The sequence below is a fragment of the Rhinolophus sinicus genome, linkage group LG02 (genome assembly GCF_036562045.2).
Source record: "Rhinolophus sinicus isolate RSC01 linkage group LG02, ASM3656204v1, whole genome shotgun sequence".
NCBI lineage: Eukaryota > Metazoa > Chordata > Mammalia > Chiroptera > Rhinolophidae > Rhinolophus > Rhinolophus sinicus.
The window spans coordinates 102,761,230-102,777,885 of record NC_133752.1 but is presented as its reverse complement, the minus strand read 5'-3'; the positions used below and the strand labels follow the sequence as shown (position 1 = coordinate 102,777,885).

At 41.0% G+C, this 16,656-nt stretch overlaps 1 protein-coding gene and 1 long non-coding RNA gene across 3 annotated transcripts in view; one reads left to right on the top strand and one right to left on the bottom strand.

Annotated features, from left to right (window-relative positions):
• Nucleotides 1-1,130: 1,130 nt before the first annotated feature.
• LOC141570038 (uncharacterized) lies at nucleotides 1,131-6,632 on the bottom strand. The gene is made up of 2 exons (XR_012493782.1): nucleotides 6,494-6,632; nucleotides 1,131-1,742 (listed from the first exon to the last, which is right to left on the bottom strand). It is a non-coding gene; the product is annotated as an uncharacterized LOC141570038 (long non-coding RNA).
• Nucleotides 6,633-6,660: 28 nt separating this feature from the next.
• TAF3 (TATA-box binding protein associated factor 3) overlaps nucleotides 6,661-16,656 on the top strand; it is a 145,783-nt gene continuing 135,787 nt past the window's right edge. The window contains exons 1-2 of one of the 2 annotated variants that reach the window (XM_019738270.2): nucleotides 6,661-7,028; nucleotides 11,315-11,557. In XM_019738270.2, the coding sequence (XP_019593829.1) occupies nucleotides 6,863-7,028; nucleotides 11,315-11,557 (409 nt within the window). In that variant the 5' untranslated portion in view covers nucleotides 6,661-6,862. The remainder of the gene's footprint in view (nucleotides 7,029-11,314; nucleotides 11,558-16,656) is intronic. The other variant, XM_074325012.1, reaches the window with a different exon arrangement.

Genomic DNA, 16,656 nt, shown 5'->3' with positions numbered 1-16,656 from the left:
GTCCTGTCTTTCTTGGTATATAAGAACAGTTACAGTTTTCAAAATGAGATGTTAAAATATTTAAAGCTATTAACATGCTACTACTGTGTTTCCCAGAAAATAAGACCTAGCCAAACATTCAGCTCTAATGTGTCCTTTGGAGCAAAAATTAATATAAGATGCCGTGTTGGGGCTAGCCCGGTGGCTCAGGTGGTTGGAGCTCAGTGCTCCTAACTCCGAGGGCTGCCAGTTCGATTCCCACATGGGCCAGTGGGCTCTTAACCACAAGGTTGCCAGTTCGATTCCTCGACTCTCGCAAGGGATGGTGGGCTGTGCCCCCTGCAACTAGCAACGGCAAGTGGAACCTGGAGCTGAGCTGAGCTGCGCCCTCCACAACTAAGACTGAAAGGACAACAACTGACTTGGAAAATAAAAAGTCCTGGAAGTACACACTGTTCTCTAATAAAAGTCCTGTTCCCCTTCCCCAATAAAATCTTGGGGGGGAAAAAAAAAGACCCTGTCTTACATAACGTAAGACCGGGTCTTATGTTAATTTTTGCTCCAAAAGACGCATTCCAGCTAGGTCTTATTTTCGGGGAAATGGTATTAATTTTTTTATTTTTTATTTTTGTAAGAAGATAATTGAAGAGTCTCTTCTGAATCAATCTTAGAAAGTCTGGCCTCTTTGGGGTTGGGGTGGAAGGAAGAGGCAACAGGCCACACCCTCAGCCCAGGCTTCCATCCTCTGGAAACCTTCAAAGAACAGCCAACAATGAAGTAACAATTCAAGTAACAATGAAGTAGCGACTGGAGTCGTTTGCTGTTTCTCATATACAGGATATAGAACGCCAGGCATAGACTTAGCCTAAGTAAATTTTAAAATATCTTTTCTAAGCACTTCTTAAAACTCCATACTCACATTTAGATAACTGGATGCCTGGCTGATTCCATGCAACGAGTTCCATGCCAGGATCTCAGGGTTTTTCCTTTGTTTAAAATAGGGCACTTAGTTTTTCTGTTACAAAAGTAATACACACTTTCCCAAAAGACCACAGAACTAGAAAAAAATAAAATATATGGAAATATAAAACCCACTCTTAGTTAAAAGTTTGGCATATATTACTCTTAAAAACTATGAAATAAATAATATATTTAGAAAGAATTCTCCAGATATTTTATTTTGCCAACAACTATTCATAAAAATGAACTGAACAGAGAGTAAGATAAAAATTGACTAGGAAGCACAAGTAAAGAGCAAGGCTGCCACTGTAAGAAGGCTGCCACAAGATAAACTGAACAGAAGCTTGGTCGTTTTCTAGCTTTCCTGAAATTCTGTAAGAGCCACTTCTGGATGGGCCAGTGGGAGAGGCTGTGAGGAACAGCTGGCCACAAGCGAGGCGCTGGGCAGGCTGCAGTGGGAACGAAGTGCCAGATAAGATACCTTTTCCTGAACGTCCACAGGGGATGAGATGCTGCAGTATTAATTTTGCTTCGAAACTCACCTTGGCCCCCCTCCAATTTCCAGGCTAGTGGGAACAGATGGAATGTTCTAGACTGTAGGAGGAGGAAAAGCAGGAATTTCAGCACATATTCAACATAAGTAAAAACAATCTGTCAGTCTGACCGTGGCATACTCCTTCAGGTTCGGAAGAGGAGGGGGGGCCCTGGTGGTCACAGCCTCAGGTTGTCTCGAGTATGGGATGTTCCAATCTACAGGTTGTCCTCTGTCAAGTACGTAGCTGTCCTAGGTTCCCTCTGCTTTCCTGAGAAAACACGATAGCCCATGAATGTAATAAACTCTACTGATGCAAACATTTTTCATTATAATTGCACTGTTACAACACTTAGCAGAAGCAAGAGGAAGCATAACGGGCAAAAAATTGAAGCTCACTCTTCAAGGCTCCTTTCTGTGTCTAACGTGCATAGCATGATGTGCTCAGCATCCTGCCCCAGATAACCTTTCCAGTTTTATCCTGCCCCAGTGGTTTCTTCTCTAATTTCTACTGTTGGTCATTGGTTCTTGAGGACATGTTTAGATATCACTTCAGGCAGGTGAGCCTTCTCAGTCCCCTCAGCTCCTTCCAAACGTCTGGCTGAGTGTCCCTCTTGAGTGCTCACCAATTACAACCCTTATCACATTTTGTCATTATTTGCTTTTCTTTGCTCAAGACTGTAAGATCCTAGCAGAAATGTTTTAGTTATTGTATCTTCCGAGTTGACGAGTGCCAATACCTAAAAGGGCATAAATAGTTTCTGTATTGAACTGACGATCACTTTTACATAGATCAGGCAACATTTAATCAGAGCATTCACCCATGTCAGGTAAGACATTGCAAAAACTCACTCAATACTCACAACAACCCTATAACCTAAGTACTGTTTTAATCTCCACAGATAATCAGACAAAGATTATGGAACTTGCCCGAGGTCACAGCTGAGAAGACTGACCTGGGATTCTAACCCAGTTCGCTCTAGTCTATGCTCTTAACCCCTGGTCTCTGCATATGAAACTACCTTCCCTATATGTGGTTGTTGAAGCAATTTTTTTCTCAAGACTTGGTGCTGCGTCTATAAGGAACTAGTATAAGTACAAAAATTCTAATACTATCATTTCCCCACACTGAGTATTCCTTTCCTTTATATAATCAGATGGTATTTAAGAAAGTAGGAAAATTGATAGCGCATTCTTATCCAACAGCAGTTGCACAAAGTTCCCTAAGTTTAAATTGCAAAACATGACGGGTTTATGACACTGCACAGAACTCAGTGAGAAAAAAAGATAAGTCAATTTAAAAAATGGGGAATGAATGAGTGGTCAACTTGTCTTTTCACCCATCAGATTGTTAAAGACAGTTTTAGAGAGTAGGGAGATGCTGTTAATACAAGTTTACAATCCTTGAGAGCGATTTGGCAGTGCTTCTTAAAATGTACGTAGTTGATCATCAGTTCCACTTCTAACAGTCTAAAGAAGTACTCACACAAGTGTGCAAAGACTTGTCCAAGAATGCTCATTCAAGATCATCGTGACATTTCAGAGCAATGGAGGTAAAGACCTAAATGCTGTCAGAGAAAAATGTTACAAGGTTCAGAAATCAAAATGGCTTCCAGCCAAGAAGAGAGGAAAACCCCAGAAATGGATCCACCAGCACCCTGATCTCGACCTTCCAGCCTCCAGAACTGAGAAAATATAAACCCGTTGTTTTAGCCCCCAGTCTGTCATGTTGCTATGGCAGCCTGAGCCAACTACACTCCAAGAAAACTGACCAGCTACTTGGCACATTGACCACCGTGGCTCTGTGCATCCTAGAAACGGCATCCATTTGTTTTGATAAGAATAGGCACATACTCTAGGTACAGGTTTGCCTTTTCTACTCAGTAATGTACTGGGTGTCCCACATCAAGCTGTGTCAGACCTAGGGAGCCATTGACAACAAAGGTTGGGAGTGGGCACGTGGTTGTGAAATCCGGTCATGTCACCTACCATACCACTCAAGCGGGCAGCCTGGCAGAGCAATGGAACGGCCTTTGAAGGCCCACTAGAGCACTTGCTCACAGACAATGCCTTGTGAGGATGGGGTGTGGTCCCCAGGATGCCACATACACTTTAAGTCAATGACCTGTCTGTGGTGCTGGGTGGATGACACATGGTGAAAGCTGGAGTTCCATCACCATCACTCCCAGGGACCCACCTGGGAAACTTCGTCTTGTCTCTGCAACGCTGGCTTCCCCAGGTTGATAGTTTTTATTTCCCAAAGGAGGAATTTTTTCACCAGGGGACGGACACAGGAGTCCCACTGAAATATCAGCTACAGTTGCCACCTGAATACTTAGGCCAGGAGCTAGCATGCAGAGAGGTAATTGACCCTGATCTTCGGGAAGTCAGGTTGCTGTCACACAATGGGGACAAGGAGGAATGTTTGGTACCCAAGTGATCTGGTTGTGCGCCCCTAGGTACTCTCTTGCCTAATGGTGGTCCATCGACTTTGAGCTGTTCTCAAACTCAAGAAATGGATCTGAGGGTACAAGGAGTGGAACCTAGTTGCATGGTTTAAACGTCTGTGTCCTGTCCCCCCCAAATTCACATGTTGGAACCCTTACTGCAATGTGATGGAGTTAGAAGGTGGTGCCTTTGGGGGTAATTATTAGGTCATGACGGTGGAACCCTCTTGAATGGGACTAATGCTCTTATAGAAGAGATCCCACAGAGCTCCCTAGCCCCTTCCACCTTCGGAGAGCCCTCACCTGACCATGCTGACACCCTGAGCTCGAGTCTCCAGAACTGTGAGAAAAACGTTTTATTGGTGAGTGACCCAGTCTGTGGTCTTTTGTTACGGCAGCCCGATCAGACTAGGACTGGACTGAACATTGTAATGCAGTGCTCAGATCTCCTCAGGACTGAAGGACTCCCGCGCCTCTGCCTCCGCTGCAGAGAGCACTTTTGCCTAAGGTCACATACCGTTTTCAGGGAAGGCCTCACACAAGGACCTAACCAACTCAGGAATATAAAGGTCCAGCCCCCTTGTGCCATCTCAGGACAAATCTGAAGGGTCAGCCCATCTTTAGAGCTCCCTATGGGATTGGCTGAGGCCTCCTTCAAAGCGCATTGCAAGCCCCTTCCTTTGCACAGGTGGTGATTCCAGGAGCCCTCCTTAAACCACCTGTGGATTGATCTCCAGCTCAGAAATGGCTTCCTGGGGAACTGAACCTGTGACATGTAATTATGTAGAGAAATGTCCTTGTTTGGGGGAGATACATGCTGAAGTATTTCTGGGTTACATGTCATGAAGTTTGCAATTATTTTCAAACTATTCTGGAAAAAAAAAGGTAGGTGTGTGTGTGTGTATATAGTAAATATGGCAAAATGTTAATAATTGGTGAATCTAGGTGAAGTGCATACCTGTGTTTATATTTTTCTGTTTCAGCTTTTCTGTGGGTTTGAAATTTTCCAAAATATGATGTTAAGGGGTTAAAACACACACACCGCAAATCAAAACGGGTCTGATATAGAGATGTAAAAGAAACTTCCAGAAGTACTAAAGAAACAGCAAGACAGTGGGGGTGTATGAGACCCAAGGTACAGGAGTTTCAAAATTAAAGTAGTATTCAATATTATCAAATGGCTACAAAATGGTCAAGTAAGGCTAGGAATGAAGTGGCCCACAGATTTAGCATCCAAAAGGTCCCTGATAATCTTAGGGTCAGAAGGCTTAGTAAAGAAAATGTTATAGGTACCCTGCCACCTAGCACCCTGCTCCTTTCTCTACAGATGGTCATTTAGCTGAAGTACCATATTTTTCTACTGGGTTTTTAAGACTTTTTTTTTTAAGAAGGGCGTAGCTAACAGTGGCCCATGCAGGGATCCAACGGGCAACCTTGGTGCAACCAGCACCACACTCTAACGAACAGAGCTAACCGGCCACCACGGGTTTCTAAGACTTTTAAAAAATTGAATATTATGTATGTTCAAGGTTCTGGAGTAGTCATGGGGAGGTTATAATGCTCACAATTTATTGGGAGAGGCACAGAAACGCAAATACTAAATGCACTGATAGTTTAAGACTAGAGAAACTGACAGACGGATACAGAGGAGTGACGAAGGGAAGTTAGAAAGCTACACTCCAGAAGCTTGTAGGAAAGACACACGCACACAGAGGCATATTTAAGAAACAGCGTAAATGAGCCATTGCAACCTGGCTGAATCTGCCTTGATTAGTTTGCAAATTAAAGCTAAAAATGTATTCCCAATATTTAAAAATCGAGGTATTTATCACAAAATCCCGATTTCTAGCAAATTGGAAAGACCTGGCAACACTAGGCTGGAACTGCAAAAAGGCTCTAGAGAAGGCAAGTGTCCCTCATACCCTCAGCCAGCTTCGCTGATTTAAGGTACTTGTTTGGCCTCTGCAGACAACTGAGTCTTTTTTTCCTTTGACACAGTGGCTGGCGGAGGCCAAATCGGCAAACTGCGGCCTGTTTTTGTAAATAAAGTTTTGCTGGAACCAGGGCATTATAATGAGGTTAGTGAGGCAGGATTTTTTTTTTTTTTTTTTTTTAGCAGCCGTTCGTACTTTTAAAAATTATATAGTGGATTGAAATACTGTTGATCTTGATTAAGGTTTCTGATGCCCCATAAATTCTGCACCGAGTCCAGTGCCTCACTCGCCTCACCCTAGTCCCCGTCCTGTTTGAAGGGCTCTGAATAGCACGCTGAACAGCTTGAACTTGATCTAATCTATACAATGGTAGGCAGCTCAATTTTCCTTTTTTTTTTTTTTTTTTTTTTTGAGTGGAGGTAAGACCGGCTCAGATCCGCGTTTGGGGGAATACTTAGGTTCCCAGGCCCCAAATCCCGCTCCCGCACTCACAGACTTTAGGATTCCCAACTTCTAACACCTGCATTTTAATTTCATGTCCCGGTTCCCTCTTCTGCCCCTAAATCACTGACGGTCCACTCTCCCTTCCTCTCCAAGTAACCGCACCCCCACCCCCACCCCGGAAGGTCCCAAGCACCTGCCTCTTCGGCTGCATCTTCCACCTGCACTCGGCGTAGCCTTTTCCTGCGTCCTTCCAGGCGCGAGAGTTGATACCGACACCATCGCTCTGCCTCAATGGGGCGGAGCTTCCTCATCGGCGCGCTCAGTATTCGGCTAGTGCTGCCTCGCCCCGGCGACCGTCCAGCGGGAGGCGGAGCGAGTCCAAAATGGCGGCTCTCAGGCTGGCGCGCTCCGTGTTGCTGAGGCTTTGAGGTGGTCGCCAGGGGTCTGGGGGAGACGATTTCCCCGCCACGGGGGCCCTAGAGGATGAATCGGGGGCTCTGCTAAGGTTAGGCGGTGGGGGTGGAGAGAAGTGGCAGCAAGTGCTGCGGTGGAGTCCACGGAGCGGGATGTGCGAGAGTTACTCCAGGTCGTTGTTGAGGGTCTCGGTGGCGCAGATCTGCCAGGCGCTGGGCTGGGACTCAGTGCAACTCAGCGCCTGCCATCTCCTGACGGACGTGCTGCAGCGCTATCTGCAGCAACTGGGACGGGGCTGCCATCGGTACTCTGAGCTCTGTGAGTACCGGGCTGGGTGCGGGAGGGCTGCCTCTGGACAGTCACGAGTGACACCTCCGGTCTCCCCTTCGCTGTCCCAGCGTCTGCGAGGTGTTTGTCTTCCCCCCCTGCCCCGAGATCGGGTATCTTCTCGGCCCCTGATGCCCCTCCGCTTCCACTGCCCCTGGAAACTCTAGTCATCCCTTTGGTGCCTCTTCCTTGTCCGCTAACTTCCCGCCTCCAGCCGGGAGCCCTGTCTGCGCTCCCAGCTCCATACCCTCTCACTCTTCTCTGATCTGAAATGTGCATCGGTCTTTCTCATGGTCTCATTTTTTGAACCACCTCCAGAATGCCTTACAGCCTCTTTTACTTTGGTCCTTTTCCTTCCTTTCCCGCAAACTACTACAACTAGTTGTCACAGGCGCTCCGTCTACCGGCCGTTTCTTACAAAGCTGGCCATTCTTCAGCTCCTAACAACACTTACTCGTTGACAGCTCTGCTCCGTTACGGACACTACCTCTTCATTCTGCATCTGTTCATTTCATAGACCGTTCTCTACTTAGCTCTTTGCCAAGGCCAACTTTGTCACTTTCACTTAGATTAACTTTCACTTACATCTCAGTCACCCATTGATTTCCTCCTTTATGTTTTTATGTCAGTGATTATCAAAGTGTGGTAGAGGGATTATAGGCAATTTACAAGGTTCCCCAGGTAATCTGGGATACAGTACTTACGGTTTTTAAGTGAATACCTGGTAGTGTCTATAGGTGATGGCATTTAGTAATTTGGAATATTTAATAGAAGCCACACATCATCTCATTGATGTGATGCATATGTATGGAAGGGAAACTACCCTTTATTTAAATTTCAGGTCGTTATTTTTAAGGTGGTAAAGTGGAAAAATGGGTGAAGTGTTTCTTTGGATATTTTGTTTTACTCAAATGATTCCTAAACTTAAAAGTTGAGACCTATGGATACACTTTACTTCTTAGGCCCCAATTTCCATTGTAGTTTTCACAGTGTTGCCGAAATAATCTGTCCATACCACAAATCTGATCGTGTCGTTCTTAAAAATACTTTAGGCAGAAAATCTAAACTTGAAACAGCACAGTTCCTTTTGTGAGCTAGCATTTTTCTTCTCTTCTATCATCCTGCCATCCTAATCTGCAACCGTGCTGAGCTGCCTGTCTTTTCCCAAGCATTTTCAGCTGTCCATTCTTACGTACATGCTGTTTCTTGCTGTCCTTCACCCCCTGGTCCACCAATAGTACTTCTTATATTTTGAGATTCACTTTATCACTTGTTTCAGGAAACTCATGTTATCTGCTCTTGTAAGTCTGTGCATAGTATGTTATTTAACACCTAGGTTTTTAGTCATCTGTGTATATCTGTCATGCTCTCCTGTCTCTTCCCCAGGAGACAAATTTATTATATTTATATTCTGTAAGCCAGTACGGTGCTATAATATAATAGGCACCCAGGAAATATTTGTTGACTAAATGAATGAACTAATAACCCACAACCATAATAGCTATTTACTCACTTCACTTTTTGAGTTTTAAAAGTATGTATTTTTTGAATGCCTGATTTCACTGATACTTCTAAGCTAAATTTGAACTGCCCAGGAACTCTCATTCTTGGTTATTCTGAAAGTACACCAACAGCACACGATAGGACTCGCTTGGCTTTTGCTTCTACCCCCACCCTCCGCTGTCCCCACTGTCCTCCTTCATGGTCTTTTGAGGTTACTGTTATGGTTATGCATCGTCCAGATTATATTTTTGCTACCAAGTCCCCTGAGTAAGGATGGATGTTCTGTACGTTTAGGTGATGAGAATATCCCTGAATACATAGTTACCTTTCCTGCGTTATACACAGAGCCAGGATGTGCACTCCAGTTGTGCCCAAGTCATCACGTGATCACTGTTGTGAGTTAATGCGAACCCCTTTCCAATGACCCAATTTCTGTAGTTGATTTTCTTCCTCTTAGTGAGAATGCAATTATCAGGTTCATTATTCTCCATTGTGATATGGTGACTTTTTAAAAAATTGCTAATTCCTGGTATACTTATTAGTTACAGACTTTTTAGATTCTTTTTTCTTTACTATCCTTGTTTTAACTTCGAATCCTATAACTTTAGATTGCTACTAGGCAATCTTGTATTCTATTCCTTTAAATCCTGTTTCCGATAACTGGGTCTTGAATATATAATATAGTTGATTCTGAGTTACATATTTGCTTAATGTTTTCTGTCTTTTTAATAGACATTTATTGAGTACCACTTAGGAACTAAACACTGTGCTAGGTGTTGGAGACATAAAATTACTTAGGCACAATCCCTGCCCATAAGGTTTGTATATGGGTGTTACAATGTCAGCAAAACCAAACCGATGGTATCTGTCCCTTTTTCAAAAGCTCCCAAGTTAAAGCAAGCATCAGAAGTTACTATTCATTCAACAAATAATGCAACTTTAAATTTCCCTAAGGTAACAATTTGTCAAAGCATTCAGGGGCAGATGTTTCTGTCTATGTTGTAATATGTGTAAAATATGAGTTACATGAGCTGGAAGCAGGTGTAAATCTTTCAGAATGACTCTTCAAGACTGGTACTATAACTTAATTATTGCGTGGTCTAGGCAGTAAATGCAAAAGGAATAAGGTAAAGGACAGATGGTTTGGGGCCGTGGGTTCTGGGCAGGATTACTTCACAGAAAAGATGAGATTTGAGTTGAGCTATAAAGTATGGTTGTGTAAAGATGGCGAGTATGTCAGGTTAGAGAAAGCATAAACTAAGATATCCACATAGAATTAAACATGATGAAAGTACCAGTGAGGTGGCTGGCTTGACGTATGTAGCCAGTTCATTTGGAGGGATTTAGAGGAAAAGGTTAAACAGTGAAATCAGGTTAGGGAGGGACATAAAAGACAGAGAAATAAAAACGTGGTAGAAAACACTGCCTACTCCTAAGGAAGGAAACAATGTGATGAAAGGGATAGTTTAAGAAAATTGTCTTGTCAGAGAGGGGCAAGAGACTCAAGTGGGGAGAACTTGGAACTATTCCGAGATAGTGATAGTAGGAATAGAATGAAAAATTCTGAAATCCAGGGCCAAAAGCAGAGTGGGGCAGGGAGTGGAAAGTACCCAAAGGTCTTAGATTGAAATTGCAAAGCATATGAAGAAATTCAAGTGATTATATTTTTTAGTCTGAGAGAATAATAATACTTTGGATAGGAAAAGAAGAGTTGAAATGCTTATCTACATCATTAAAAGGAAGAATGAGTATTGATTTTATTTCTTTTTTATACATCATAGAAGTAACTCATACTTGTAGAAAAACCCTAACTGCGGAAGCGTTTGAAGTTAGAAGTGAAAGTCTCCTTTTAAACTTTCCCCTTCCCCTATACTGCAGCTTTCACCCCCTTGAACTGTTAATGTTAACCCTTGGATGTATAATCCTTCTAGAGCTTTTTTAGTGCATGTGAGCAAGCATGTGTTGAATTTTTACAAAATTTGTATTATTTTCATTTTACTGCATGATTTGATTTCAGAAATGCTGAGTTTGAAGTGAACATAGGAGATTTCAGTAAAAAAAATCCATTAGGCTATTAGAAATCAGGAACTGGAATTTTCATAGAAGTTTTAAAAGATGTGAAAACCTTAAGTTCTGCTAAGGGTAGGCATAGGAGAGAGTTCCTTTTCTAAAGAGAATCCTACTCCACCTAACTTTTAATCTTTTTATCTATATCTCTTTTTATGGTGTCTTTTAATTGCATTAAAACTTTTATATGTAAATTACCTTTATGATTTAAGTTCTTTCTGTAAATTTCCTTGGGTTTAAAAAATTGATTCAACAGTATAATTCATTCAATGAATATTTATTGAGTGACAACTATTTGCCCGAGATGCATCATTGAACGACAGAGAAAATGTAATGGCCATTTACTTAGCACAGCCTTCTAATTATTTGATAACAGACAATAATAGTAACATTTATTGAGCATTGACTTTGTGTTAGCCACTGTTCCAGATGCTCTTGACCATCCCTAAACTACTTTTGATATTTGTTCTATACTAGCTGATTATTAGTATGAATGGTCTGTGGTGTTCTGGTTGGTTGTCAGGTCATATTTAAAACTGACTTTAAGAATCAGTTTTCTAATCTTTAAATAATATGCTCTAGTTCACTGGGTCTTGAATATATAATATACTTGATTCTGAGCTACATATTTGCTTATTATTTTTTAAAGGAGCATTCATAGAATTAAAAAATAATAATAATTTGCTTTGCTTTTGACTTTGTTTCAGATGGCCGAACAGACCCAGTTTTGGATGACGTTAGTGAAGCTTTCCAACTTATGGGCGTTAGTCTTCATGAACTAGAAGATTATATTCACAATATTGAACCTGTCACTTTCCCACATCAAATTCCTTCGTTTCCTGTTAGTAAGAACAATGTACTTCAGTTTCCTCAACCTGGAAGTAAAGATGCAGAGGAAAGGAAAGAGTACATTCCTGATTACATGCCACCCATCGTGTCTTCTCAAGAAGGTTTGTAATGTGTTGTTCGTTTCTTACTCATATCCTCATGTAACTGTTTTAATGGGGTTTTAATCTTCTCAGTTCTCCTAAGAAAATTATATAAAAGCTATGCCAATATATAAATTCTAGAAATACAGTCACCATGTTTTAATGTTATTTACAAATCGTTCTAAGCTTTAAGTCAACAAACTTGCAGCTGGCATCCCCAGGCAGAACCTTGGCATAATCCAGATTCTGTCTGATGAGGCATTTATTCCCTTTGTAAATTTTAAGAAGGGGAGGACAGAATGTGTCCACAGAGACCTTTCAGTAGACATATCAAATGAGAATGGCATATTTAAGTAAATTAGAAAACCTTTGAAACAGAAAAATTGGGGTAGCTCGTTTCTTCCCCCCTTATTATTAATGTGAGTTGGATGAAGCTGGGAACAGTGAGTGAACAGTCACTAATAATTATGCAGATTTATCTTTGTTTTTTAGTGTTAAGTACTAATGTTGACTGTTTGGTTATATAACTTTTGATTATAAAATAATAGTTTATCAGGCACTATAGTCAATCATCACAGAGGTCTCTTTTTCTTGCATGATTTGGCATGTTGATTATTTAGGTTCACTCACATTCTAAAGAGATAAGTATTGTGGTCTCTAATGCAGGTACATAATGTTTTTTCTTGTCATAAATTAGAAAAGTTGCAGTTCCCTTCTTTTTTCAATTCTAAAACCATAGATATACTTCCAAACAATGCAAATGATGACAGAAATAATTTTTATTTGTGATTTTTTTTTTTTTTTCACTGTGGTGAAATATGCATAAAATTGACCATTTTAACTATTTTCAGATGTACAGTTAGTTCGGTGACATTATTCACATTGTTGTGTGGCCGTCACCACGAGAACTTTTCCATCTTCTCCAACTCTGCAACCAGTAAACAATAAGTCCTCATCCCCTTTCTCCCGTCCCCTCGCCCCTTAGTAACTGCCTAAAAGTGTGTCTCCTCCCACCAATTTATTTGTATTTGTAGCCTTTATTACCTTTGAGGAACTCTTACTGTTTATAACTCCCTATGTAAAGTCGTTCTCTAAATTTAAACCCCTCATTCCCTAATGTCAATGGTTTTGATCTAAGAAATCTATATTTGTTACTTCTCTAAACATATATTTATTTACTTTAAAAAGATAGCAAATGCATTTTAATATCAACATTCTCAAAGGAGGGTTTCTTGGGCAGAGGCCTGATTGGAAAGAACTCCATTTTCTCTTACAAACAGGACACGAATGTCAAATGGGCCTGGAATTTTCTTTGCTGTTGTCTTTAAATATAACTTATTAAGCTTCCAAGACATCTTTATAAAAGTCATGCTGAGTATTAATCCATGATATGTCCTCTTGTACTTTAAGAATAATCTTTCTGTAGCTCTGAAGTTTTTAGCCGAAAGGTACTTAGAAGCACACAAAATTTGGAATTGTGCTAAGAAAACGTGAATGGTTAGCCAATGCTGGGAGAAAACTTAAGGGATCGTGTAGGAGGAGACTAAAGGAAAGACGCTAACATGCGAGTAACTGGAACGCCAATGATTCTCAAAGTAGTAGGTCATTATAAGTTTTGTATCAGTAAATGAGATGGTGGTCAAGTTTAACGGCCAGGACGTATGTGCATTATCCAGAGGCATGTGACTGAGCCTTAACTACTGTCTTCTCCATTTAATAGATTTCAGCTATTTCTTCTCTGCCTTTTGGAGCTTTCTACATGTATCTTGTGGCTTGTATGTCTTTCTCTCTTCTATTATACCTCCTATTTAATATTTAAACTGTTTGATTTTTGTTTTTTTCTGACCTTTTAATAATTTCGACTAAGATGGACATTTGATTAATCTTCATCCTTGATCTGTGCGTAGGCTCATCTTTGGTCCATGATTTATCTGCATTTATCTATTTAGAGAGTTATTTAATTATTTTTTTAGAAATAAGCTCTAACAAGCTCACTACTCAAAACCAAAGCTAGGACTTTGATAATGATCTCCACTTAACCAAGTCCCTCTTGTGGTTTTTTTTTTATAGCATGCAAATAATACACAATAAAGTTCTCTCAAAGTGATATGGTTATCATGTTTAAATACTGCCAAGGAAATGTAACTAAGATGTAACTCAGATGTAAGTCTGAGTTATATTACATTGTGTAGTGAAGGAGTATAAAAAACAAGTTAATGAGTTTAGATACGTATGTCTGTCTGAAATTACGACAGTGAATTTTTGAGTTTCTCTCCTGGAATATTTGAAGCACAGGAGAATCATATTTCATTTGAGTTTTTATGGAATATAAATTATAACCATTTAAAAAGGAAAATAATGCAAGTCTGAAAACAACTCTTCTTTTTTTAGCTAATATTTACGGATTCTTTAAGAAGTAGAAATTTGCTGATTCATAAGTTAATGCATATGATTTATAAGGATGCAATAAATGATAGGCAGTACGTTAAGATGCTTTTCAAAACCTTCCCCCCCCACCCCCATTCAGGGAAAAGGATTTAAAATGCAGTCCTGTGGTTACCATTTTTCAGTGTAGCCACCCAAGTCCACTTAATAAATCATTCCAATCTAAAATCTCTTTTTTCATTGGTACAGTATGTTAGAAAGTTCCTGGTATTCTGGTTAGTGGAGCAAAGTGTGGTACAGACGTGAACAACTTTGGTAATAACATCTGTTCGCCAAGTTCTTTATTATTCTTTTATTTCCTTATGAGCCGCCTGTGATGTGCCTGACTTTGGTCATAAAATGTGATTAGTCAAGTGCTGTCACAGGACTACCATCTTATCAGTCCTTCCGCTTGGTTCATGTCAGAAAAACATGTGAATGTCTTCTCTGCAATGGAGAGTGTGTAAGAATAGAAGGGCCGAAGGGGCACAGGCTGTCGTAGAAAAAGCAGGGGCTTCATGGAGCCATTCGGACGGGACTCAACCACTGTCTGGGTTTATAGTCCCACCAAGTTGCTTTACCTTTCTGAACCTTATTTTCATCATCTGTGAAATAGGTGTAAAAAATAAATGAAAACTATTTGGAAATTTTTTAAAAAGCAAGCTCATAGATACAGAGAACAGATTGGTGGTTGTCGGAGGTAGGGGGTGGGCAAGGTGACTGAGGGGGTCCAAAGATACAAACTTCTAGTTATAAAAAAATGTCTTGGGATATAATGTACAGCATGGTGACTATAGTTAATAATACTGTGTTACATGTTTGAAAATTGCTAAGAGAGTAGATCTTAAAAGTTCTCACCATAAGAAAAAACCTTTGTAACGATGTATGGTAACGGATGTTAACTAGACTTAGTGTGGTGATCATTTCCCAATATATTGGAAATACTGAATCATTATGTTATACACCTGAACCTAATACAGTGTTCTGTGTCAGTTATACCTCGATGAAAAATATAATACCTACCTCATGGGTGACAGTGAGGGTTAAGTGAGGTATTTTGTAATACATTTATATAAAATATATTAACTCATACGACACACAGCCACGAATGTTAGTTCTCTTGCTGTTTTCCCTTCCTCCTTTTTAAGGACTTTACTTTTGAATTGAAACACAACATACATTTATGAGGTACCTCTACAATAAGAATAAACCTAGAACATTGTTAATCGTATGAGTAGGGGCTAAGGGAATGCAAACCTAACAGCTGGGCCGGGGTAGATTCTTGACTGAGGAGCTGTTTGAATGTCAGCAATGTGAAGGTGATGGAGGAGGGGATGATACAGAAGGCATTCTTGCCCATTGAATCATACTCCCATTTCCCTGGAATAACCTTGTTTAACAGGTGTGAATCCTTCTAGATCTTTAACGTCAAATGTCTCGACTCCTTAGACTCAAGATATGTGTCCCCTTCAGTACCTGCCATTTATTTCTCAATCTGCAATCTGACTTCCTACTCTCATCCTTTCCTTGAAACAGCTCTGAGATCCCCAATTACGTAGTAATTGGTGACCTTACAGAGCCTCTTTTTGTGGGGGTGTAGCGTAGTGAACTATTAGAAGGCCAATCAAATACCTTTTTAACCACCTCTCAGTTCAACACATAAAACTTTACCAACGTCCCCAGAACTGCCCACCCCCCACCCAGCCCAGTTCATAGTCCCCTCCTCGCTCCCTCCAAAACTAACCACGATCCTAACTTTGTAGGGAATATTTCTTTGCTTTTTAGTGTTATCAGCCAAGTGTGTATCCCTGACACTTTGATTTCTTTACGCCGTCCTCTTGTTTTACTTCACACGTCTTTTAGGTCTCTCTTGATCCACAGCCGCCCCACCCTCCACCCCACCAACCCGCTCTTTCCAAAGCCCTTTCTTTTTCTTCCAGTGTATTGAAGAATCTGGGTGCCTGACTTCCAGGGTTGCCACCATCTGGGTTTTGCTGACTGTGTGCTCCTAGTATGCTTCAGTGTGTTTCTTGCACACTGGCAGCGAGAAGCTGGGCTGGGTCAGACTTGGGCCAGACAGACGCAGGGCTGTGCTCCCTCCTCAGGAGGCTGACGTTGGGGTTCCCCTTCTTTGGTATTAGCGGTGTTGACACTCACTCACTGGGGGTTGCAAGGTCGTGATAGTGCGTCACTGGGGTTTTATTTCATTCTTTACTAGAATAATTGTATAAGGAAACCCTTTCTCTCATCTGTTATTGAGTTACTCAGTGGTACAGTTCATACAGGGAAAGGAAGAAATGCCTGATTCTTTCATTTTATAAACCCAGTTTTGAAAATAATGAGTGGGTTCCTGGTCATCTATAGGTGACTAATTAGTTTTACCCTTATTGCAACTCAGATTGTCCCATCTCTGGCCAGTGGCAGCTTCTTCCATCTGGCTTCTGAATCCTTTTGGAATGATGCTAGTCGTCTTTGAGAGAGCCCTTGCTGTCTGGTGCATCAAAATGTTCCAGGCTCATCTTGTATATTCTCGTCCCGCACTTGGAATCAAGAAGCCCTGGCTTCCTGGGAAATGGCATTTCAAGTTCACAATCTAGGCACTTGGGGTACTTATTACAACTGTGTCTTCATTGTTTCTAGGCAATAAGTAATAAAATATACATATAGGTGTGTGTGGATAGGTAGATAGGTAGACA